The sequence below is a fragment of the Aptenodytes patagonicus genome, chromosome 20, assembly GCF_965638725.1.
Source record: "Aptenodytes patagonicus chromosome 20, bAptPat1.pri.cur, whole genome shotgun sequence".
Taxonomy (NCBI): Eukaryota; Metazoa; Chordata; class Aves; order Sphenisciformes; family Spheniscidae; genus Aptenodytes; species Aptenodytes patagonicus.
In genome coordinates, this window is record NC_134968.1 from 9310704 (window position 1) to 9335581 (window position 24878).

General features: G+C 43.2%; 1 protein-coding gene and 1 pseudogene across 1 annotated transcript; one reads left to right on the forward strand and one right to left on the reverse strand.

Annotated features, from left to right (window-relative positions):
* Positions 1 to 204: 204 nt before the first annotated feature.
* Positions 205 to 12898, reverse strand: LOC143169445 (butyrophilin subfamily 2 member A1-like). Its single transcript, XM_076356821.1, has 12 exons — positions 12839 to 12898; positions 9629 to 9703; positions 8601 to 8873; positions 7894 to 7992; positions 7187 to 7213; positions 4989 to 5015; positions 3948 to 3974; positions 3484 to 3510; positions 2509 to 2535; positions 1712 to 1732; positions 1565 to 1591; positions 205 to 976 (listed from the first exon to the last, which is right to left on the reverse strand). The coding sequence occupies exons 2-12, from the start codon at positions 9699 to 9701 to the stop codon at positions 480 to 482; spliced, it is 1125 nt and encodes a 374-aa protein (XP_076212936.1). The 5' UTR covers positions 9702 to 9703; positions 12839 to 12898; the 3' UTR covers positions 205 to 479.
* Positions 12899 to 23037: 10139 nt separating this feature from the next.
* The window catches only part of LOC143169246 (scavenger receptor cysteine-rich domain-containing protein DMBT1-like), a 29291-nt pseudogene continuing 27450 nt past the window's right edge, over positions 23038 to 24878 (forward strand).

Consider the following 24878-nt stretch of genomic DNA (forward strand, 5'->3'; position numbering starts at 1 on the left):
ATCTGTGGATTTCACCCTTATCACTTAACACCTCTTATAAGCAGACCTCTAAAAAGACTACTTGCATTTCATAGTTCACAATCTGATTGTTATTAATAGTTTTCTGACTTTGTATAAAATTTGAAATTTGCATTCATACTCTTCCTGGTAAACTGTTCTGGTGGGTTTATTAGTTAGAAATGAATACACAACAAATGCAACAAATACTGAAATAAATCCATGTTTCTTTAGTCCAGGAAAAATGAATAAAATTGCAACATTTGATAGGCCTGGGTTTTTACAAAATTAGTTCTTAGTACAAGATGAATCCCTAAGAAGTACTTCAGAGACTATTTCTTTCTTGACCATGGTTTTAAAAGCTGATATTACTTTTTTTTCACTTCCTCTCTGCTTTCACATCCTCTGCAATTCACTACATTATTAATTTTTTAATCTCCTCCTGGCCCTGTGGAAGGATGTCACAGAGAGGGTAATGTGCTTTAAGTGTATAGAGGGCGTACTCCCAGCCATTTGCCATCAGAGCCTGGACTGAAGAATGGGTACAGATTCCCAGAAAACTCAAAAAAGAGAGACTCGAGAAGGCACTTCTCTTCAACATCAAAGAATGAAAGCTTGTACTCTTCCTGATCCAGGAAAACACCTACCACGCTGCAGGGCTTGCAATTTCTTACACCCTTCCCACCAGTTAAGCTGTATTCTCCCTGAGAAAACCGCAGACTGAGTAAATTCCCTTTTAGGAAAATATTCATCAGGTTGCTCCTCAGTGCATTTCTAATTTCCTCACACACCACACCCAGCTCCCACTCTGATTTGCCCCCCACCTCCACTTCCCAGTAATGTGTCTTTTCTGAAAACCCTTCAGTAGCTACCACCACCGCTTTGGGCAGGATCTCTTCCTGGGTGGAGGACTTGACCCTGTTTTTCTCCTTAATGATGAGGCTGGGATGTTTGCAGTTCTCATCCAGAGTAATATCAACTTGTGAAAGGAAGGGAAGGAAAAAAAAAAAGGAAAAAAATACAAAGCACCAAGTTATTTCTGGTTTTCAGGAAAATAAACAGTAATCTCAAAGGAAGTGAATAAAGGACAGAAATTATAAAATTTAAAAAAAAAAAAAAAAAACCCCTAAATACCCCAGGAATATACAGCATGTTTTTGTCAGACAAAAACTCAATAGCAGAAACAGTATCCAGCAGGGCATGCCTGTTCTCTGGCTTCACTGTGCCTTTATTAACTCATCTTTACTCTGACTGAGGGGATCCAGGCTCTCTGGTCAGTCCCATCTGGCAGCCTGATTTTTTGGAATAAAACACAAAGCTGAATCTCTCAAAGCCACATAATATGTAAAAAGGTCCTAGTTGGTACAGAAACGATTCACCCCAACTCGTGACACCGAGAACTGTGTAGGTGGGAGATGCCTAAGAAAACCTGGGTGCCTGTTTCAACCAATGGGCTGCAGAATTTCCTCAAATTCTGACAGCCTGTGAATTTTTGATAACACAAGGGATAGACTCTGGTATGTGCATGAAAGAACATGAGGTTAATGCCAGGCGAGATTTGGCTTACCTGCACGGCTATGAGCTCTCCTGAAGTCTGCAAGAAAATAAATGAATAATTAAAATTACTGCAGAATGTTAATATACCTAATTTTAGTACAGCATGGGGTTGGAGGGGTGTAGATTTGACAAAATTAGTTTTCAGCTTTCAACTCACCCAGTTCATTCTGGACTTTTTCTGAAAAGGACAGAAAGTTATATTATCCTCATGCATGGCAAGGCTCTTCTGTAGGGTATCTGTGCTAACAAGAGTATTTCCAATACTACATTACTTAAGTATGACCTGGCCTAGGATTTTGGAAACGATGCTAGCTTAACTTTGGAGGGCTAGAGGTTATCTAAACCCAAGCTAGTCACCTGGGCTTTGTGTAGAGTGAGAAGAAAGAGAATGGCACATCAGAAAGTGTTTCTTCTCTGCCGTTTCAACCACCTATCTGAAACTACTCTTAGATGCCTTCAGCTCTCAATGAGGGAGCCAAGAATACTGCCTTAGCCTCAATGCCCAAAATTTAGATAACTAGTTAGGTGAGCTGAATCACCTGCAGGTACATACAGGACCTGTGGCCATGCTTCCAGACCCTGTCAGATGACAAACAGGAGCTTCACATGGCCAACAGTTGAAATGCATATAAAAGTATATATATAGTTTTTTCCTTCCTTCAGAATTATCAGTTTGTTAGAAGGAAGGAAAATCTGTCTTCTACTCAGCTACAGCAAAAATTAAACCCTTAAAGAACTGAAATGATGTTCCCTTGTAATGGAAACAGATGTTCTAGAGTCCAAGATTGTGTCAGATAAACACTGTTTTTTAGGGACAACTAAGTCTAAGTGTCGAGGAGAATGAAGTGCTGCAATAGCCCTCAAATGGTGGCACAGTTCAGTTCCAGAATGGTATTTCTGATCACAAATAATTTAATTTATTTTTAAGGACCAAAGTTAACTTAATATCCTTACCAATTTTGGACAATATATCCTGATTTTCTACAAAGAAACAACATTAAATTAAAAGTTAGGATGACTAAATCAGGTGAATTATGGTACACTCACTATGCATTTTGGAATACTAATATATAGGTTATCTATATATATAGGATTAATCTGTTTATTAATCTGTTTATATATCTGTTTATATATATAAATATATACAGGATTAATCTGTTTATCTTTGTAGAATAATAGACATGTATTATGTAAATTTTCTCTGGCATTAAATAATGTGTTGCACAAATATTCCTGAACACAAGACATGACAAAATAAATAAAGGAAAATACCAGAAACAATCAGGGAGTGATTCAGACCAAATAGTTCCCAAGTTCACAGAGCATCATAAGAGAAGGAGAGTAAAACCTCTCTCAGTAACACAAAGCTTGAGATTATATTTGTCTCTTGTACACAAATAAAACCCAATGCTATCCTTTTTATGGTTCTTAGCTTCACCTGGGGACACAGCTTGTCACAGTTGCTTTTTGAGAACTCTTCTATTGTCAGAGTTCAACAGGAATTGCGCTGGGATTCTTCCCATTATATTCTTTTTAATGCTGTGATCAGATGCTTTAGTAATTTTTTTTTTCTGAGATGCAATAAATAAAATGTTCCAGTTAAATATTTTCTAGGGGGGGGGAGGGGGGAGAGCGCTATATATACTCTCTATCTATAGATATATAGATACATACCTATAGATAAAAAGGGAGAGACTGTGTGTACACATACACATAATGCAACTTTTCAGTTACCTTTTTGGTTGGAATAGGGGAGTTAATCTTTGCAAATGTGAAGTTCTGAGAGCATTTTCCAACTCTAGTATTCAAAACTGCATAAAACACCACTATTTTATTAGAACAGTCACCTGCAAAGCATCTTTCAGGGTATGGTCAAAAGAATAGCATGTGGTACTAAATGCAAAGTAGAAAAAAAAAATGTTATATTACCCTTCTGAAAGCGGTCTTGCTCCTCAGCTGAAAAACAAAGCAACAAACCCAGAAATAGCACAGAATGTTACATTTTTCAAGACAAAACCACACAAAATGTGAGTGAGAATTTCAGTGTTAAAGAATGTTTTCATTTAGGGAACTGAGGCTTGGCACTAAGTTCAGAATATAATTTCAAAATAGGTGGGGCATAAATTGTCCTCTGAAGATATCCATCCTGTAGAAGGAGTCTAGATTATTAGCTTAGATTAGATACGTAAAATTCACTGGCTAAAACCAGGTGACATTGAAGCTAATAATACCAGATATCATTAATTTAACTGAAAAACCTAGCTTTAGAATAGAAAAACATTTTCAATATGGGCCCTCTTTCATGATATTATAACTTTTTTAAATATAGAGGATTCTTCTAACCAAAGGATACTCAAAACCAACATAACAAAGCAGTCAAAATACATTCTTACCTAGTTCGTTGTTGAGTTGATCTATCTCTGAAAAAGATTATGTTTAAATATTAAAACACCATTTCCTTTCTTTTTCTTTTTTTTAAACACAAATACACTGAATTTTTTATCTGTTCCACTGTGTTCTGTATAGCAAGAGCTAACATAAAATGAAATGATCCGAGCTTCATAATAACGTCCAGATGTTCCCCTGCTATAAGGCAGCCAGAGTTATTGTCTTCATTATGCTGGCACCTTCCCTGAAGGTGGGAACAAAAAGACTGGTCAAGAAATTCACCTTGGTAAAATGAAGTACTTCAGATGACTGAACTAAGGGGAAAAAACAGAACTAATACTTTAACGAGGATGTGATTGAATGGCATTAGTGTCCAATTGAATGGCATTAGCACACCCATCCGCGAATGGCTCTTAGTACTTATGTTGAAACAATGGAACCTTGTCCAGATCATGTTAAACATGGCTTTAAAAAAGCTATAATTGCTGTTTCTCCATCGTACCATAACGACGACTAAAAAGTTTCAAAAAGTTTACTAGATTTATGACATCTCTGCGAAACTTTGCATATTCAACTTACTTGCTCTGCACAGTAAAAGCAATCTTCTTGTTCTACTTTTGTACAATGCAGTCCTAACCAGTCTTTATAAAAAGATCAGGAAACTATTTTTTTTTTTATTTTTCAGACTGTCAAGCTTAATTCTTTCTTTTCTTACAGACTGAAATTCAGCACGAACCATGATCCCAAGTTAAGAACACATTAACTTACCCAAATTAACCAACAGAACAATTTGCAAGCTCAAATACTGAGCAAAAAATACCAGCCATAGGTCAAACTTCTCCATGGAATTAGTCCTCTTCTTTGCAGTAGGCATCAATTATCTTCAAATGGTCAATATAAAAGGTATTGCAATGATTTTTTTTTTTAATTTTATTTTGCAAAAGCAAAACAGCCACTAATATTTCCTGAGCTCAGCTTTTATCTGGTTCTAAAGGACCAGAGAGATTAATAGATAGAAATCACTGAAAAAAAGCTGTTACACTTACCTTTTTTAATTTCCTTTTGTGCATTTTCTGTGAACAGAGAAATATTTTTATATCCTAGAAATAATTCTTCAAGCACTTAACATTCGGCTTTAAAGACTATACAGAAGTGATTAAGCCACAACGATTTGTATGTATAGTTGCACGTATATAATTGCATGTATATATACATACACTTAAATTATTGAATGCTAGGTAACTAGATTTCAAAAGTAAATTATTTTTAATAGACTCAGTTTAAACAAGTACAGTACAGGCATTGACTGAAACAAAAATAGAAACTTTGTTTCCTCAAGTTAAGCCAGTTTGTTGCAACATTCAAAACAAAAATACTCGACATCAAGCACAAAACACATTGTGACAGCTAGCCTTTTCTCTGCTGTTCAAACTCGCAGCCGTTCAGGGACCAGCAGCTAAGACCACGTTTTACAGAGCCACAGAAGAGTCGAGGTTGGAAGAGAACCTCTGGAGATCCATCTAGTCCACCCACCCCGCTCAAGAAGGCTCGGCCCAGGGCTGTGTCCAGTTGGGTTTTGAATGTCTCCAAGGATGGAGACTCCGCAACCTCTCCAGAGCAACCTGTGCCAGTATTCAAACACCTTCACAGTAAAAGACTTTCTTCTGTTCTCTGATAATTTAGTATATACCCAGTTCTATTTCACAAGTCATACTGACTGATCATCTGACAGGTGGCAAAATTCTGCAAAATGGATGAGAAGTTTCAGGGATGACTGGACGCAAATTTTAAAAATCTCCATGGATTTGTTCCCACATACTCTTTTTTTTTTTTTTTTTAATTCCAAAACATTTTTGTTTGTATACAAATTTCTGAGATTAGTTCCTGGGCAGCAGTTCACTCCCTCAATTATGGCATCACAGTTTAACCTCAGCTGGCAACTGAGAACCACACAGCCGCTCGCTCATTTCCCCCCTGCGCCGGTATTTTCTTTCCTTTAGAGTTACCATCAATATAAAACAGCTACTAGATATATTCTGCTCTCCTTCTGTAAGTCAGAAGTCCTAAAAAAAAAAAAATTAAAATCTCATCCTGAAGATTAAGCTGTTCAGAAATTGAAGTAAATATTCAGACAAACAATCAGGTTTGCATTTAAAAAAATGAAAATAACTTCCTAGCATGTCGTAATTTCAAGCAGAATATGTTGGATTGTCCAGAACTTTACAAAAGCTACCTTTAGCCCAGGAAGCTTAATTTTTTTTAATTGTTTCTGTAGTCATTAGAGAGTCAAAAAACTCCATGTACAATTCAGAGGAATAAGTTGGGTTCCTCCTCTGAACTGCATCCTGACTTCCTTCACTGCTGGTGAAAGACGCAAGCTGTCTGGAAGAAGCTATATAGTTTTCTCTTTTTCCTAAAACTTTTTTTTTTTTTTTAATACAAAAGTATTTCTAGAAAAAACATTTTATAAAGTATTTCTAGAAAAAACATTTTATAAGTGTCTCCAGTTTTCACATGAAACAAAATTTTGTATTGAAAATTTTGCATCTACTGAAAGGTGGAGTGGGTCTTGGCAGGGAAAAATTGGTCTGGACACGTCTTCTGGCCAAAACACACTGCCACTTCTATGCCCTGCTCAATCACATCCGTGTGGCGGCTTTACCCACACTCCAACATGGTATTTGGGGTGTCTGAGGGGTCTTTCTATCACAGTTTTGCATAAGGGCACTAGGAAATGTTCTAATGCTCTAAGGAGCCTGGACATGACAGCTTGGGGAACTGTCAAAAAGTCATTTTTCTGGAAATGGTAAACTCTTAGCTAGATAGTGGGTCGGGGGGAGAAAACCTGTGAAAGTTTTTGCAGAAAAGGTGACTCATACCAAAAGCTTTTTACCACTTCTTTCAACATCTGCAGGCAGAAAAGCTGAGGTTAAATGGGATGCAAGAATTTCCTCATTTCTCATCAGAAGCAGGAATCAGCAGTGGACCAGTCTTTCTATGTTGGCTGCACGTAAGGTGACTTACTCCCCGAAGGCACCCTAGCTGGAGCCTACAGGTAGATAGAGTCAACCAAAGTCCCAATCTTTTGAAGTCTCTGTCATAAAACAACCTTAGAAATACAACTAATTAGCCCCATGGTTTATACCACTGGCCAACATTTCCACTGTTGCATATATCTTTCAAGATGTTCATGATGAAATATAGTATTAATATGACTTTTAAATACGGTATTAATATGACTTACTTTCACGAGTAGTTGTCTTATTGTTCTCTGGGAGAGAGAGAGAAAGAGAGAGGCAGGGAGAAGGAAAATGTTAACTTACTCTCTTCTTGCTTGTAGGTTTTCAAATGAAACTTTTCATATTTCATGGCGGTCATGTTTGGTAAGGAAGCAATTTATTTTCAAAATATCTTGGTTTTCATATACTTATATCTTCCATTAAAATAATGAGAAATCATACAGAATTTAATGAATAAAACTAGTGACGCTGAAGGCAGAAAATAATCAGACTTAGTATGCTGTCTTGGCAACAGATTTATATTGTATAACTGTGTTAGAAACCAGCTTATAAATCAATAAAATGACTTGCAAATAAATTAAGCCACTGGATACACTTGGGTACACTAACATATTTCAGTTATTTGCAAGAATTTTTTTATTTCAAAAATGAGATTAAGTTGCAGTGATAATTTTGCTATAGTAATATGTCAATTCATATTGCCAAATATGATTGTACAGGTTTATACCCCAAGATGTCGGAGTAGTTAAGAGATGCTTTAAAATGAATATGCAAGGAAAGCAAAAATACAGTGAAAAGGCATGAAGAATCACGAGGGTGATTGTTCATAATCCTGTACCCTCCTCCCCAGATAATCCTGGACATGGTGATGTTGTCTTTCAACTGGATTGTATGAAGCATTCATCACTTTAGCATTAAGAGTGGAACTTACTTCTGAGTTTATAAATTGCAGCGATAACCAGGAATATGCCCAAGAGCAGGATCACGACAAAAGCCGCCAGCCAAGGGGAGGTGGCAGGAAAGAAGACATCTGCAAATTATTTCAGATTATCAGCTACAACTTTCCTTGAACTATCAACTTTATACTTTGATTACATGCCTAAAGTGAAACAAAACAAATTTGGATCTAAATTTAATTCCTAGACACCTATAGGAGCAATTCACTGGGATTTTTACATCCCTAGACTATTTTACAAAGCACCATCAGAGATTTGTGTAAACCACTGCCATAGAATAGAATAGAATAGAATAGAATAGAATAGAATAGAATAGAATATTAGATGTTACAGGAATAGAAACAGAAGTGGAAGAAAATGAGGGGAAAAGAGAGAGAGAGAGATGGAACAGCATCCTCCATCCTTGCAAGCGAGAATAAGCACCACTCGATAACAAGATTTCATTTCCCGCAGATGGCATTACATCCATGGAAGGGTGTTTTTATTATTAATATTTTGACAATGTTTGGGAGTTGCCCATGGAAACTAATGGTCGTTCAGTGCAAAGACCAAGAAGTATCACAGAAGAAAACTTCTGTGAAAACTGATTATTCTATTCCACTAGAAATCTGAGGTTCTGGGGCAATCTGCTCTGTATGCATCTTTTTCCTCCCAGGACACAAGGACACAGGCTCATACTCACCTGCAATGACAACTGAAGTTTCTGTTGATGTTTTCAGCAGTTTATCAATTATTTTGCAGGACACAGAGTTTCCAGATCCTGGTTTTAGAATGATGGAGCTGCTGGTATTAGCAGTGGTGGTGCCAGTGGTGAGAGGAGTCCCAGTGATGTTGTCTCCTCTACCATCTGTCCACAACACCTGAACTTCAGAAAACAACCTCTCAGAGAAACATTTGAGTCGAATACCACCATCCTCATAACCATCCAAGACAAGTAACGGATCATGGCCGATGCCTACAGAAGAGAGAGACAAACGGGTGAGCTGTGCTCAGCAATCGCAGTGGTTTTAAAGGCTAAGGGGGAAGAAGACTGTGAGAAGTTTTGCATTTATGATGCCCTGTAAGTGCTTTCCCCACTGAAGTTGCAGCCCTTATCCTATGACATTAGCACATCCTCTCACAGCTCTGATCAGGAGCAGCAGCTACAAATTTGTGGATGAAGAAAAGCACATAGATGCATTTGAAACACAAAGTCATCCATTTCAAATTACAAGCATCCAGCACTGCCACGCATCATGCAAGTCAAAATTACCTATCACCTCCCTTTGTAGTGTTGACAACATTAGGTTATCTAGGTATGTTCATCTCACCAAATTTTAGCCACCTAAAAGATGAGTGCTCGTTGAGGCAATCATCTTGTAGAGAAACCATGGTGAAACTGCATTCCCTACAGAGTGATTCATTCCCTTAGAAGATGGGAATCCGAGATAAATGAGTTATGTTATGCTTTGGGAGGGCCCGTCTTCTCCTATTGACTGTACAGGTACCTTAGACGAATAGCTCTCAGATGCTCAATTTTAATGCCTACAGTTGAACACATTGAATCCCAGAACATACATCTGTGTTCACACGAAATCCAAAGAAATCATCTAAATCTGGACCTCCTTCAGTGGAGAAGAAAGTCATAGGGGACATCAGTTCAAATCTATTCATAGTCTCCGAAATGGATTTAGTACAGAGTGAAATTAATCTATTACAGAGCAAAATTACCTGCAGTGGGATGGTGTGTAGATACCAATAGCAAGATGAAGATGACTGCTGTCAGCTGGACCAGCGGCCCCATACCTATGTGGAAGACAAAAGTCTATGTTTGAATACAAAATAAATTATGTGGGGTGCTGCACAGTTAGGTTACATCATTCCCAGATTCACTCCAACATCTTCTTGTCTGCTTATGTGCACTACCCACATGCTTAGTTGCACCCCAGATGAACCTGGGGAGTGATTCAGCAGCCAGAGAAGTCCTATGATTGTTCTTATGGTCTGTATGGAGACACTCCAACACTGATAATAGTCAATGGTTATGAAGTGAGCAATTCCTGAGCTGGGCAGACATGTGTCTCCTTAGTAGTACCAGTAACAGGACTTGAGATGGCTCCTTGGAGTTAAAAGGCAAAGACAATACAGATACAAAATCCCAGAATATAATTTCTGCCTTTAAAAAAAAAAAAAAAAATCAAAAATAAGGACACACTGGTATTTTGTAAATTAAATATTTCACTTTGCAAATATTATAAACATTTTTTTCCTCAAATATTTTTAATGAAAGTGGAAATGAAAGTTTCTAAATTAACCGGGATTTTAAAGCAGAAGTTTCCAAACAAACCCGCCCTTTTCTCTCTCTCTACATGTATAGATATAAAACCACACATAAAATATATATATTATACTATAATAAATATAACTCAAATAGAAAAAAAAAGGAAGATCTTCATTTGACTTTGACCTAGCAAAACATAATAAACTCTGCTTTGAAGCTCACCGCATGTCCAGGTAGGTCATGGATTTGCTTCTCTCCTCCCCACCACACACTTTTTTGCAATACAAAATGGAACCTCTCATTAGTTATGGCCTGTGCGAGAGCAGGCTCCTGGCAGGACCTGTGGACCCATGGAGAGAGGAGCCCATGCTGGAGCAGGTTTGCTGGCAGGACTTGTGACCCTGCGGGGGACCCACCACACTGGAGCAGTCTGTTCCTGAAGGACTGCACCCCGTGGACAGGACCCACACTGGAGCAGTTTGTGAAGAACTGCAGCCCATGGGAAGGACCCACGTTGGAAGTTCGTGAAGGACTGTCTCCTGTGGGAGGGACCCCATGCTGGAGCAGGGGGAGAGTGTGAGGAGGAAGGAGCAGCAGAAACAACGTGTGATGAACTGACTGCAACCCCCATTCCCGCTCCCCCTGTGACACTGGGGGGGAGAAGGCAGAGAAAATCGGGAGTAAAGTTAAGCCCAGCAAGAAGGGAGGGGTGGGGGAAAGGTGTTTTAAGATTTAGGTTTTATTTCTCATTATCCTACTCTGATTTGATTGGCAATAAATTAAATTCGTTTTCCCCAAGTCAAGTCTGTTTTGCCCGTGAGGGTAATTGGTGACTGTCCTCATCTCGACGCACGAGCCTTTCGTTGTATTTTCTCCCCCTGTCCAGCTGAGGAGGTGAGTGATAGAGCAGCTTTGGTGGGCACCTGGCGTCCAGCCAGGGTCAACCCACCACAATGGCTAGTAAAGGGAGACCAGGAAATTAAATTATGTTAGAAGCCTAACACTTAGCTAGTTAATGATACATAGTATGAGTCCTACTTCTTTTATCTTTTTGAGGCACAATATAGTCCCTTCCTATAGCCATTAAGAATGTGAGATTTTGACATACTTTTTATTTGTTTTCATAATTTCCTCTTTTTTTGAGCCTTCACACACCATCTTCAGGACTTCCTCTGCTGCCAAGATAACTAGAGAAATTGTTTCGCTTTGGTTTTTGTATCACAGCTGAGTCTGATAGAGCTACAAGAACTGAGATGCTTGGGATCCAAGGCAATAGGAAAGGAAAAATAGAAGAGAATGGAGTAGAGTGGAATGGAAAGGAAAAGGAAAGGAAAAGGGAAGGGAAGGGAAGGGAAGGGAAGGGAAGGGAAGGGAAGGGAAGGGAAGGGAAGGGAAGGGAAGGGAAGGGAAGGGAAGGGAAGGGAAGGGAAGGGAAGGGAAGGGAAGGGAAGGGAAGGGAAGGGAAGGGAAGGGAAGGGAAGGGAAGGGAAGGGAAGGGAAGGGAAGGGAAGGGAAGGGAAGGGAAGGGAAGGGAAGGGAAGGGAAGGGAAGGGAAGAGAAGAGAAGAGAAGAGAAGAGAAGAGAAGAGAAGAGAAGAGAAGAGAAGAGAAGAGAAGAGAAGAGAAGAGAAGAGAAGAGAAGAGAAGAGAAGAGAAGAGAAGAGAAGAGAAGAGAAGAGAAGAGAAGAGAAGAGAAGAGAAGAGAAGAGAAGAGAAGAGAAGAGAAGAGAAGAGAAGAGAAGAGAAGAGAAGAGAAGAGAAGAGAAGAGAAGAGAAGAGAAGAGAAGAGAAGAGAAGAGAAGAGAAGAGAGAAGAGAGAAGAAAAGAAAAGAAAAAGTAAAAAGAAAAGAAAAGAAAAGAAAAGAAAAGAAAAGAAAAGAAAAGAAAAGAAAAGAAAAGAAAAGAAAAGAAAAGAAAAGAAAAGAAAAGAAAAGAAAAGAAAAGAAAAGAAAAGAAAAGAAAAGAAAAGAAAAGAAAAGAAAAGAAAAGAAAAGAGAGAAAAAGCACAACATATTGCAAAACACATAGGAAAAAAAGCTGTGAAAACAAACAGCAAGGCTTAAAGTGCCTGCCAGGTACTCTGCTGAGACTGCAATGCCAACACTGTAGCAAATGCAAAGACTGCAACAAACACCCGGAATGGGAAGAATAATGCTGCACGCTGAGCACAGCAGCTACAAGCAGGGGCAAAGAGAAGGATGAACAACAAAAATGAAAGTAATGCCATAGGAAAAAAAAAAAACCACAACACAAAATGGAGACGCGCAGTAAGGGATCTGTGCCCGTTACATGATATCAGTGCTCATCTGGGGCTTTCCAAAGGGTCTGTACATCCACATCTCACTGTCAGAGCATGGATTTCTCTCCACTAAATCCAATCTACTCGACCCCAAAGCCAAATCTAATAGTAAGCATGGCTTCAGGACAGATAGATATGAAGGTATGATTGAGGGTTTTCTCTCAGCAGTTCACCATGCAAAAATACACACAAAACAGAGCTCAGCAGAGATAATCCCCAGATCTTTCAGGACAACACCCAAAACGTCTGGCAAACAACACAACACAAAGCCTGCAGGAAACAGAGGGCTAAGAAAACGTTCAGAGCTTTTCCCTACAGAAGCAGCCAAATAAACCGTTGCTTTGACAGAGAGAAACACAAACCTGGATTTCCAGAAACGCAGCTGCTCCTTAAAGAAATGCATATGCAGGTGCTTGCGTCTGTTGGCAATGCTCAGAAGGCTGCTGGCACCTTTGGACCCTGCAATCCTGACCATAAAACTAACCCTTTTCTTTTGAAAGGTTACCTATTAACCTTTGCAATGCAGTACAGTGAGAGTGAAAGAAAATAAAAATGGGTGGGGCTGGGGATTTATACTCTGTGGTCAAATATCCTATGACAAGTAAAAAGAAGTGGAAAGAGCCCTTAGAAAACTTCAGACAGTGGAAGCTTTCTTTAATGCTGTGGAAAATGGACTGCAAGAAACTAGTAAGGCTGTCCAATAAATTACCATTAATCTAAAAGTGCAATAATCACTGGAAAAAGGGATGACTGTTATTGACTGTTGTGCCGGTGTGCTCCCCCCGACCCCTGTGTAAGCAATGACCACCAGTGGGGGTCGTTGTGGCTGCACCCAGTTTGTGCTGGACTTTGGGGATGGATGGCAACACAGTCGCCAAGGGCTGCCTGGAGCAGTGAGTCAAATGACTTGCTGATATGCAAATATGACTATAAGTCAACCATCTTACTCTATAAACAGTGGACAGCCCAGGGCCCGTTGAGCTCTCCTGCATGGCAGCGGGCTGCACGCCAGGATCTCCCCTTGAGTAGGGACACCTCTCAAGGTTACTCCTCGAGGTTGACAGATTCCTTGCCACAACAGATCCTCGGTAAGTGACGAACAGCTTGCTAAACTCTGAAATCTTAGCTAAGTGATATAAAGGATTAATTGCGCATATATAATCCTTTAGACATAAACCATTGACCAAGTCTGGGACCAGGTTTGGATCCAGCCACACCTAGACTCCTCCCTGAGAAGGAGTTTAGAAAGCAAGGGGGTCCTTGCTGAACCTCATGGCTCAACAGGAAGGTCTCCCTGGCAGTGTTGTCTGACCCTGTCCTCGATGCAGTAAATAATCAAGTGTACCTTGCCATCGAATCTTGTTCAACCACTGTCACATTTACCATTGAACTTTGTTAACTCACACTTTATATCACTAAAGTGTATCGTTGCTTCTCTCTCACGAGTGAAGTGCAGTCTCACTCCATCCATGACACCTGTGCTGTAAAAAAGTGTTGTTTTACTGTCCTAGTAGTTACCTGATGTTTGCCTTAGCCATGCTGCAAAGTGCTTTCGCAGGAACAGGTTTAGAAGACTTGGAGGTAAAGCAGGGGGGTGGACTGTCTCCAATCCTGAACTACTTTTAATAGAAGGAAGAACCAGGGTGAGGAAGGAGGAGAAAAGGGGACAGGGGAATAGTAGGTTTTTCTAGGTGGCAATGTGAGCTTGACATTGGATGTTTTGGAGGAGGTCTCTTTGGGGAGAAAAAAAGCCTTCTTACTTGCAAGCTGGCATCTATGTCCTCACTTGCTTTGATATTAGAAGATAAAATATGTGCCCTCCCCAAACTGACAGCAGTCCCTGTCTGTGTATAAATCAGTGTTAAATATTTTGCATAAAACCTCCCCTCTCTGGAAACCTTGCATTCTTCTGAGGCTATTTCAATGAACCAAAAAAAAAAAAAAATCCTTCAATGAAAACATGCACACACTGCAGAGGGGGAGTTTTAGCAAGTGAAAAGACATGGGGAAGGGAAGTCAAACTGAATAAATTCATGCTGTTGTGTCTGACAAAATACTCCATGCAAAGACAGTGTCATCCCACTAGAGGGGGTTGCAACCTCGGCGGAGTTGCATGGAGTTTGGCGTGAGCCAAAAGGCAAGCTTTACTTCTTCCAATACTTTTGCTTTTGGTGAATTTGGGAACCAAGAAGAGGCTCCCTTTCCTTCTACGGGTCATAGGAAGCTTTCTGATTATCTCTGACAAATAGCTTATTTTCCCTAGAGATGTACGGTTCCCTTTATGAACTGTTCATTTTTATCCCCCTGATGCTACAACTGCACATCTCTGATGACCAAGACAGTAAATATTATCCTCTATAAAGCATGAGTTTTATATAGTGTCTATTGTTCAGTGATCAAATGTGCTTTTAGAATTACGTTACCTGCCCCAAAAAAGCCCTTAGTACCAAAAATTATGACACCATTAAGTGTCTCACCATTTTTTTCTTTTTTTTCTTTTTTTTTTTTTTTTAATGCTACAAAACACATACATGTGTAAATATGCTGGCAAGGGAAGTTGGAAAATGAGCTGTACCTGGACATCTGTCAAAATACCTGGTGATCATGTACGGTGAAGTGAAGGTCCAGAGCTTGAACACCTCCTGGTCTCTGATCCAACAGGATTTGAAGCTTGTGTCTGTAGCCACTCATCTCTGGGTTTCCACCCTTGTACTTCCAGGCTGTGGTGGACTATCTGCAAGCAGGATTTCTGCAGGAAGAGCATGGACGAGCATCCAAGGAGCTTCTTGCTCTTCAGCTGGAAGAAACTCTTTGGCTTCTTTTCAGGGAAAAACTGTGTGAAGGGCTCTGTTCATTTTGTATACAAGACCACAGATTCCCATTCACACAAAAAAGGGTCAGTCAAGACACAGGGACCTCCTAGAAAGTGTCTGCAACCTCAGGAAAGCTCACCTCATCCACTACCAGGCTAGATATGCATATGCATATCAAAGACCTTGCCTTTGGGTGAGGCATCAGCCAAAAGTTGGAGCACCCTGCCCTCCATCTCCACTATCCTACAATTTAACCTCTTGTGTGCCTGCTGTGACCCCATCCCACGACTGTTTTTGGATGTCAGTCCGGTTGTGTCACTCAGAGAAGAGAGGGATCACAAGTTGATGTAGAAAAAGAGGCAGAGACCTACTAATGGAGGCTGGGAATTCATAAGCTGGTGGATAACAAAAACACAGTGTTGATGTGATGGATGGTCTGGACACACCCCAGCCAAACATTATCCCTCACTGTTTGTCCAGGACCTTTCTTCAGTGCTAGCTAAATGTTTCACCACATCCTAGTACCAACGTACTTTCCTGGCATCAACCTCATCAGAGGTTGAGAATGGGCTTTTGTTTGCAGAGAGATATTTCTAACGGTTTGGCAAGAGCTTTACAGATCTCTCCTCCCCCATCCCTTTTCCAGCTTTCAGATCTTGCAGATGAGTCCTTGTTGTCTCCATCTACACATAGATGTCATCCATGAGGCATAACATGGCATAACAGCTACAACAAAGAGCATGTCATTGCTGGTCTAGTGCAGGACAATGGAGATGGGAGTGACACCATGATGGTCAGGATGGCCCTCCAGGTGCTCAGAGGAAAAAAAAAAATTAAACAGATTGTGTGGGTACAATTATGTCCTTGAACAGCTCCTTATTGGCAACTTTCTTCATGCCCCTGTTTAGCTTTGGCCCCTATTTGCTATCATCCGAACACATCCCCAGGAAGAGGCTGACTATAAATGCACACTAGCTATTCCTTTGAGGATTAAACCTCTCTGAGCAGAAGGGGAGAGGGGTTTTGCTGTCACTGCTGGAGGCCTAAGCAACAGGAGCCCCAGAGCCTCACCCAAAGCAAGGTGCTCATGGAAAGGATGTGGCACTGTTGATTTCTCCCAAGATATGCTTCAAGAATGAGGAATCCATCTTGTTTCTGCAGAGCTGTTCTGTACGTGCCAAATATTTGCTTTGCTTTACTCGTTAGTTGGAAGCTTTCCAAGAGCTGTAATGAATAATGACAGGTCTGTTCTCCAACAAAGAAAGCCTGAGGCACTTCACCAGACTGATGCTGGGAGAATAGGGAGGAAGTCGCATGCTATTCACCTTGACAAAGAAAAGATTTACTTCTTTGAGCACCTGAAATGACCCTCTCCACTGCAGTTCTACTCTCAGGAACTTAAGGCAACAGGAAGATACCTCAAGCACATCAAGAAGAGGAAAGGCCATCTCATCTGAAAGAATGATGAGGTTTTGGGTAAATGTGTGAGTATTTCTATAAAGGGAACATAGGTGAGGTAGAGACATTTAAAGCAAATTCAGTAGCAGAACTAGTGGGAAAATGAGTTTCAAACGAAAGAACACACTAAGAGGTGTTAATGCTTCAGGAATTGGAGTTAGCAGTTAAAGAAATTAAAAGTTATGCATTTGAAGTGAGAACTAAATTAATTAATTGAAATTAATAACTTACACTAGAGACTTTTTTAAAAAAGATGAGCAATTTGTTCAATAGGTAACTTCCTCAAGTGGAAGAGAAGATTAAATATTAACACAATACTATTTGCCTGCATAGTAATCATAGAATCATAGAATCATTGAGGTTGGAAAAGACCTCTAAGATCATCGAGTCCAACCGTCAACCCAACACCACCATGCCCACTAAACCATGTCCCTAAGCGCCTCATCTACTCGTCTTTTAAATACCTCCAGGGATGGGGACTCCACCACTTCCCTGGGCAGCCTGTTCCAATGTTTCACCACTCTTTCAGTAAAGAAATTTTTCCTTACATCCAATCTAAACCTCCCCTGGCGCAACTTGAGGCCATTTCCTCTCGTCCTATCGCTTGTTACTTGGGAGAAGAGACCGACACCCACCTCACTACAACCTCCTTTCAGGTAGTTGTAGAGAGCGATGAGGTCTCCCCTCAGCCTCCTTTTCTCCAGGCTGAACAGTCCCAGTTCCCTCAGCCGCTCCTCATCAGACTTGTTCTCCAGACCCCTCACCAGCCTCGTTGCCCTTCTCTGGACACGCTCCAGCACCTCAACGTCCTTCTTGTAGTGAGGGGCCCAAAACTGAACACAGTATTCGAGGTGCGGCCTCACCAGTGCCGAGTACAGGGGCACGATCACTTCCCTACTCCTGCTGGCCACACTCTTTCTGATACAGGCCAGGATGCCATTGGCCTTCTTGGCCGCCTGGGCACACTGCCGGCTCATGTTCAGCCGGCTGTCAACCAGCACCCCCAGGTCCTTTTCTGCCAGGCAGCTTTCCAGCCACTCTTCCCCAAGCCTGTAGCGCTGCATGGGGTTGTTGTGGCCGAAGTGCAGGACCCGGCACTTGGCCTTGTTGAACCTCATACAGTTGGCCTCGGCCCATCGATCCAGCCTGTCCAGGTCCCTCTGCAGAGCCTTCCTACCCTCGAGCAGATCAACACTCCCGCCCAGCTTGGTGTCGTCTGCAAACTTACTGAGGGTGCACTCAATCCCCTCATCCAGATCATCAATAAAGATATTGAACAAGACCGGCCCCAGTACTGAGCCCTGGGGAACACCGCTCGTGACCGGCCGCCAACTGGACTGAACTCCATTCACCACAACTCTCTGGGCCCGGCCGTCCAGCCAGTTTTTGACCCAGCACAGAGTACACCTGTCTAAGCCGTGAGCCGCCAGCTTCTCTAGGAGAATGCTGTGGGAGACGGTGTCAAAGGCCTTGCTGAAGTCCAGGCAGACCACATCCACAGCCTTTCCCTCATCCACTAGGCGGGTCACCTGGTCATAGAAGGAGATCAGGTTGGTCAAGCAGGACCTGCCTCTCATGAACCCGTGCTGGCTGGGCCTGATCCCCTGGTTGTCCCGCTCATGCCTTGTGAGCGCCCTCAAGATGAACCGCTCCATAATCTTCCCCGGCACCGAGGTCAGGCTGACAGGCCTGTAGTTCCCCGGATCCTCCTTCCGGCCCTTCTTGTGGATGGGCGTCACATTGGCAAGCCTCCAGTCTTCCGGGACCTCCCCCGTTAACCAGGACTGCTGATAAATGATGGAGAGCGGCTTGGCGAACACCTCCGCCAGCTCCCTCAGCACTCTCGGGTGGATCCCATCCGGCCCCATAGACTTGTGAGCATCCAGGTGGCGTAGCAGGTCATTGACTGCTTCCTCCTGGATTACGGGGGGTTCATCCTGCTCGCCGTCCCCGTCTTCCAGCTCGGGGGGCCGAGTACCCTGAGGATAACTGGTCTGCCTGTTAAAGACTGAGGCAAAGAAGGCATTGAGTACCTCAGCCTTTTCCTCATCCTCAGTGACAATGTTCCCCCCCGCACATTATAATCTATCACATTATTTTGTACGTAAGAAGATGACTGCACCTGAACTTAGAAGAAAGATGTCAGTCATCAAAACCTGGCTGAAAAGACCAGTGAACAAATGTTTACGACTGAAAAAGCAAATTAACTTTACAGTCATAAAAAAAAAAAGTCATAACTATTGATATCAAACATAAACAAGTCATAAGAGTTGGGCCATTGTTAGCCCTAGGCAAAGTTGTACAGTTGCCTTATCTCAGTCAGCAATTAGGCAGCCTCATCAAAATCTAGTCATTAGCAAACAGCACATACCTCCAACAGTCATAACTTTTGATGATCAGTTCCTGTGGCTTTCATCACCCTTACAAACTGATGTTTATAGACAAAATCCTTTCCTATTTTGCCTGAGGGTTATAATGTTTGCAATGACCGATGTCAAACAAAAATGTGCGTGCATTAGAAAATGATGTTTTAATATGAAGGATCAAGCATTTTGCGCTAATCAAACTCCTTTCTGTGTGCAAAGCCAAGTGGTGTAAACAAATTAACGTCTACTTAAAGCTACTTTTGCAATTACACTATAGAACTTTACTCTTTCATGAACTATTTAATGCCTCAAACTGCCAAAGTTGCAGAACAAGTAAAAGTCTTGACTATCACACAGCATGTCCAATTTAAGGTATCTAAAGCCTTCAATAAAATAAATTTACAGCCATTGGTTCCTAATGAAAAGGGGGGGTTTTGTGGGTTTTGGGGTTTGGGGTTTTTTTAAACAGTCCCAGAAGCTGCCATGATTTTTCCACGCAATGCTCCAGTTTGATGGAGGTCAAATGTCGCCATTGCTAATGGTTGTATCATACACCTTTCTTCCACACATGGCAGAAAAATATTGCAGCTTGAGGCCCTTCAAGCAGCAGGGAAGCAGACAGCGTGCAGGGAAGGTGAGCGGGCAGGGCGCAGTCCCCCTCCTGGCTCTAGAGGCCAACTCAACTAGTACTCGTCGCCTTCCCAGAAGAGGACCGGCTATGGTTTCCACTCGGCCGAAAGCCGTCGCCAGAAGGAATGTGGCGACCCAGATGGAGCCCTCACACAAGCACAAGCTGTCCAGGTCTCTGGCTGCAGGGAGTGCCTGAGCCTGTCAGCTGTGCCGGAGGGCAGCAGAGACACCACCTGTGTGTGGTGTGACCAGGTGGATGATCTGCTCGGCCTGGTGGCAGAGCTGAAGGAGGAGGTGGAAAGGTTGAGGAGTATCCGGGAGTGTGAGAGGGAGATAGATTGGTGGAGCCACACTCTACCATCCCTGAGGCAAAGGCAGCAGATGGAGGCTCCACGAGAAGCAGAGGATCCCCTGCCTTCTTGCCTCCAGGTAGGAAGAGGGGACCTAAGCGACAGGGGGGAATGGAAACAGGTCCCTGCTCGGGGTGCCAGGCGAACCCCCACCCGGCCTCCCTCACCTTTCCGGTTGCCCTTACAGAACAGATATGGGGCCCTGGAACTTGAGGGCGAGGCAAACGAGGATGTAGACGAAGGTCCATCCGGGGGGTCGCCTAGGGTGAGGCAGTCAGCCCCATGCACTATGACTGCCTCTGCTAAGAAGAAAAGGAGGGTAATTGTCATAGGCGATTCCCTTCTGAGGGGAACAGAGGGCCCAATATGCCGACCGGACCCGTCCCTCAGGGAAGTCTGCTGCCTCCCTGGGGCCCGGGTCAGAGACATCACTAGGAAGCTCCCTGGTTTGGTACGGCCTTCTGATTACTACCCGCTGCTGGTTATACAGGCTGGCAGTGATGAGGTTCCAGAGAGAAGTCCTGCAGCGATCAAAAGGGACTTCAGGGCACTGGGGCGACTGGTTGAAGGGTCGGGAGCACAGGTAGTGTTTTCCTCTATCCCTACAGTGGCAGGGAAGGATACTGAAAGGAGCAGGAAAACACACCTGATCAACACGTGGCTCAGGGGCTGGTGCCATCGGAGGAATTTTGGCTTTTTTGATCACGGGGAGGTTTACACGGCACCGGGCCTGCTGGTGACAGATGGAGTCCAGCTGTCTCACAGGGGGAAAAGGATCATGGCTCATGAATTGGCAGGGCTCATTGAGAGGGCTTTAAACTAGGTTCGAAGGGGGAAAGGGATAAAACCAGGCTCACTAGAGATGAGCCTAGGGGTGGCATGCCGATGCTGGGGGCGAAATCGATAGCCCAGCTCAAGTGCATCTACACCGATGCACGCAGCATGGGCGGCAAACAGGAGGAGCTGGAAGCCATTGTGCAGCGGGAGAGATATGACTTAGTCGCCATCACAGAAACATGGTGGGGTGACTCTCATGACTGGAGTGCTGCAATGGATGGCTACAGACTCTTCAGAAGGGACAGGCGAGGAAGGAGAGGCGGTGGGGTGGCCCTGTATGTTAGGGAGTGTTTCGATTGTATAGAGCTCAATGATTGTGATGATGATACGGTTGAGTGTTTACAAGGCAGATATCCTGCTGGGAGTCTGTTATAGACCACCCAACCAGGATGAAGGGGCGGATGAAGCGTTCTATAAGCGGCTGGCAGAAGTCTCTCAATCACTAGCCCTTGTTCTCGTGGGGGACTTCAACTTCCCAGACATCTGCTGGAAATACAACACGGCAGAGAGGAAGCAGTCTAGGAGGTTCCTGGAGTGTGTGGAAGACAACTTCCTGACACAGCTGGTAAGTGAGCCTACCAGGGGAGGTGCCTCGCTCGACCTGCTGTTTACAAACAGAGAAGGACTGGTGGGAGATGTGGTGGTTGGAGGCCATCTTGGGCTTAGCGACCATGAAATGATAGAATTCTCGATTCTTGGTGAAGTAAGGAGGGGGGGCAGCAAAACCGCAACCATGGACTTCCAGAGGGCAGACTTTGGCCTGTTCAGGATGTTGGTTGAGAGAGTCCCTTGGGAGACGGTCCTGAAGGGCAAAGGGGTCCAGGAAGGCTGGACGATCTTCAAGAAGGAAGTCTTAAAGGCGCAGGAGCAGGCTGTCCCCATACGCGGTCATGCAGAGAAGAAATGAGAAAGGCAAAAGCCCAGCTAGAACGCAATCTGGCCGCTGTCGTTAAAGACAACAAAAAAAGTTTTTACAAATATATTAATGACAAGAAGAGAGCCAAGGAGAATCTCCATCCTTTATTGGATGCGGGGGGGAACATTGTCACCGAGGATGAGGAAAAGGCTGAAGTACTCAATACCTTCTTTGCCTCAGTCTTTAACAGGCAGACCAGTTATCCTCAGGGTACTCGGCCCCCTGAGCTGGAAGACAGGGACGGCGAGCAGGATGAAACATCCTGTGCCTAGCTCACTCTTGCTTTCCTTCCCATCCTGTTAACGCCACAGATTTACATCAATGCTGCAGCATGGCTTTGCATGAACAAATTATGTTACATGCTCCTGAGAAGACTTTAGGAAAGAGCAGTGCAGCAGACTCCCCTCCTCCAAACACAGGGATGGGAAATAAGCCAAGGCAGGATGCTTTCAAAAGCAGAGGGAGTTGTAGGAGCAGAGGAATGCAGAGCTGCTCCACTACTTGGCCAAAGGCCTATTGCTGCCAGTAAGTGGGGATAAAGAAGATATATATGGTTATATTAAAGGTCAATAGGAATAAGATTGAAGGCTAAACAAGGAACTACAAAGCCAACTGAAGTTGAAGCAAATAGTAAATAGTAGGCTCAGAACACAAGCTGAAGGAACAATGGCTACTTGAGAAAGACATATCTTGATTGAAATTGTGAAATACTAAGGCAGAGCAGGGAGATGAATTGGCACCTCTGACAAAGATCGGGGCATGAGGATTCAGTGGCTCCCTTCAGAGACATAGAAGGTGTTGCTGAGATTTTGTCCACAGCAGATAAGATTTGTTCATTGTTGCTCCGATACCTCATGGGATCTCTCCTCTTGGCTTATGGTCTCTGTCCCTCTTTCAGCCTGCTCTGCTCCAAGCCTTTCTTTCCAGTTGCCAGCTCATCTGCTCAATTTTCTTCATGGCATGTGATTCAGTAAGATTCACCTCTTGACACTTTTCCTATGCAAATATGACTCAAAATATGCTTCCTCTTCCATCTAGGAGTCTTCCACGCTCCCATAATGCAGAGAGGGGGAAAAAAAGTAGGAAAGACCAAATAAATTGAATGACCTGAATATCTGCTATGATCCAAAGGGTTTCTGCACTCAGCCTTGGTCTGTGCCGTGGTTTGGCTCAAAGGTAAGAGCTAACAAGATGGCCAGGGACCTAGAGCACATGATCAATAAGGAGAAGCCAAAAGAGTTGGGTTTGTTTCTTCTGAAGAAGAGAAAGCAAAGGATGATGAAATAGCAGCTTAGGATCACTTGAAGGTCACCAGTAAAGATGACAGAGCCAAAAGCTTCTTGACAGGGGCAGGATCGATAACAAGGCAATCAGACAGGCCCTGCACCTTACATTGTTCCTCATGCCTCCAAATGTTCATCTTGGACATCTAGAGTCAAGGCCAATCATACCAGCACAGAAGTCCAAAAATTCATCCATAATCTGTGTCCATGAAAACAACTGGTCCATGGCATTGAAAGCATCTTCATCAGGCTTGCATCTGAACTGGTGACTGTGAGTTTGGCCCTGTAGGTCTCAGAAAGTCTGCTTTTCCCCAGGAGCGCACCAGTGAAAAACACTTCTCTAAGGGAAGACTTAGCCTGCAGTTTGTTTATTTTCAGGACTAACTTAAAGCTTTTCTGGGGAAAAAAAAATATTAATATCACCAGTATTAAATACCAAAAACGTAGGTTCACCAGTGTTATTTATCCAAGCTGATGTTAAGCAGAATCCTTGCAAGCCATCTCTCTCCAGAGGCCATGTTTACCTTCTGCTTCCTACTTCAACCTCTTACTTGCACATGCTGTGTCCCTGTCCTGGGACAATGTCTCGCATTGCACTCTTTGATCCTGAAGTTCTCATTACTGCAAGTGGTTTACAGTGACTTGATGAATGTGGCCCCATCCAGTTCCTAAGAGACCCTTCTCCACCACCGCTATATGGAGACTGTGTTTCACTGTCCCCCAGTTCAGGCAGGAGTTAATCCACAGTCGCTGAGGTGGGAAGGGACCTCTTCTTCCTCATCTAGTCTAGCCCCCTGCTCAAGCAGGGTCAGCTTAGAGCAGGTTATCGAGGACAATATCAAGCCAGGTTTTGGATATCTCCAAGGATGGAGACACTACAACCTCTTGTGGGCAGCCTGTTCCTGTGTTTGAGCACCCTCACAGTAAAAAAAAAGTGTTTTCTTGTTTTCCATACACTCCCTGTTCCTAGACAGCATTTAAGAGTCAGAGGAACAGGCAGACACGGAGATCATTCCTGCCTTCTCCAAGAAGCCTTCCTAGGGCACTGCCTGTTCACGAGCTAGTCCTGACAGGAGAATGGCAATTTTAGAAGTACCAGAAACAGTTTGCTTTTTGCCAAAACAACAACAGAGGAGAAAAGATTCAGTGCTTTCTAGCAGGGGTTATTCTCCCTTAATATGTTCATGAACAGAAGAGCATGGGAGGAGGGAAGTAGCATAGGGAGATGCAAGGAACAGGAGGGAGGGGGCCAGCACTGGAGGGTGAAGGGGGAGAGGCCAGTTAAGGGGAGGAGTCAGGGTAAGGAATATTTGTCATCTACCTCCCATCTTGGTCCTTACTGTCTTCTTTGCTGCCTCCCCAGCCAGCCACTGACTTTTTGTCTCTCCTACAAGGACAGTCTTCCTGCTCTACCCTGCCAACCAGGCCTTCAGGAGCCAGTCTCTGCTGCTACCATGGGACCACCAGGAAATCTTCTCCCACCCAGGGATGTCCGCAGTGGGAGCCTGGCTGCCTTCGCTGGAATCAGGATGGAAACTGCTCTTCCTCTTGGCATGTCTTTGGGGTAAGTTTTCTCCTTTTCTCACGGAGAACAGGGTTGTAGATACAGCCTGATAAATGGGATTCATGATGGATTGGCCCCTCTCGTGGGGGTCCTTGGCAAGGAAATGGGTTTCGTGGCTGGAATAAAGGACTGAAGATCCAGGAAGCTTGGGTTTTAACTCCTGGCACTGGAAAAGGGCTTGACGT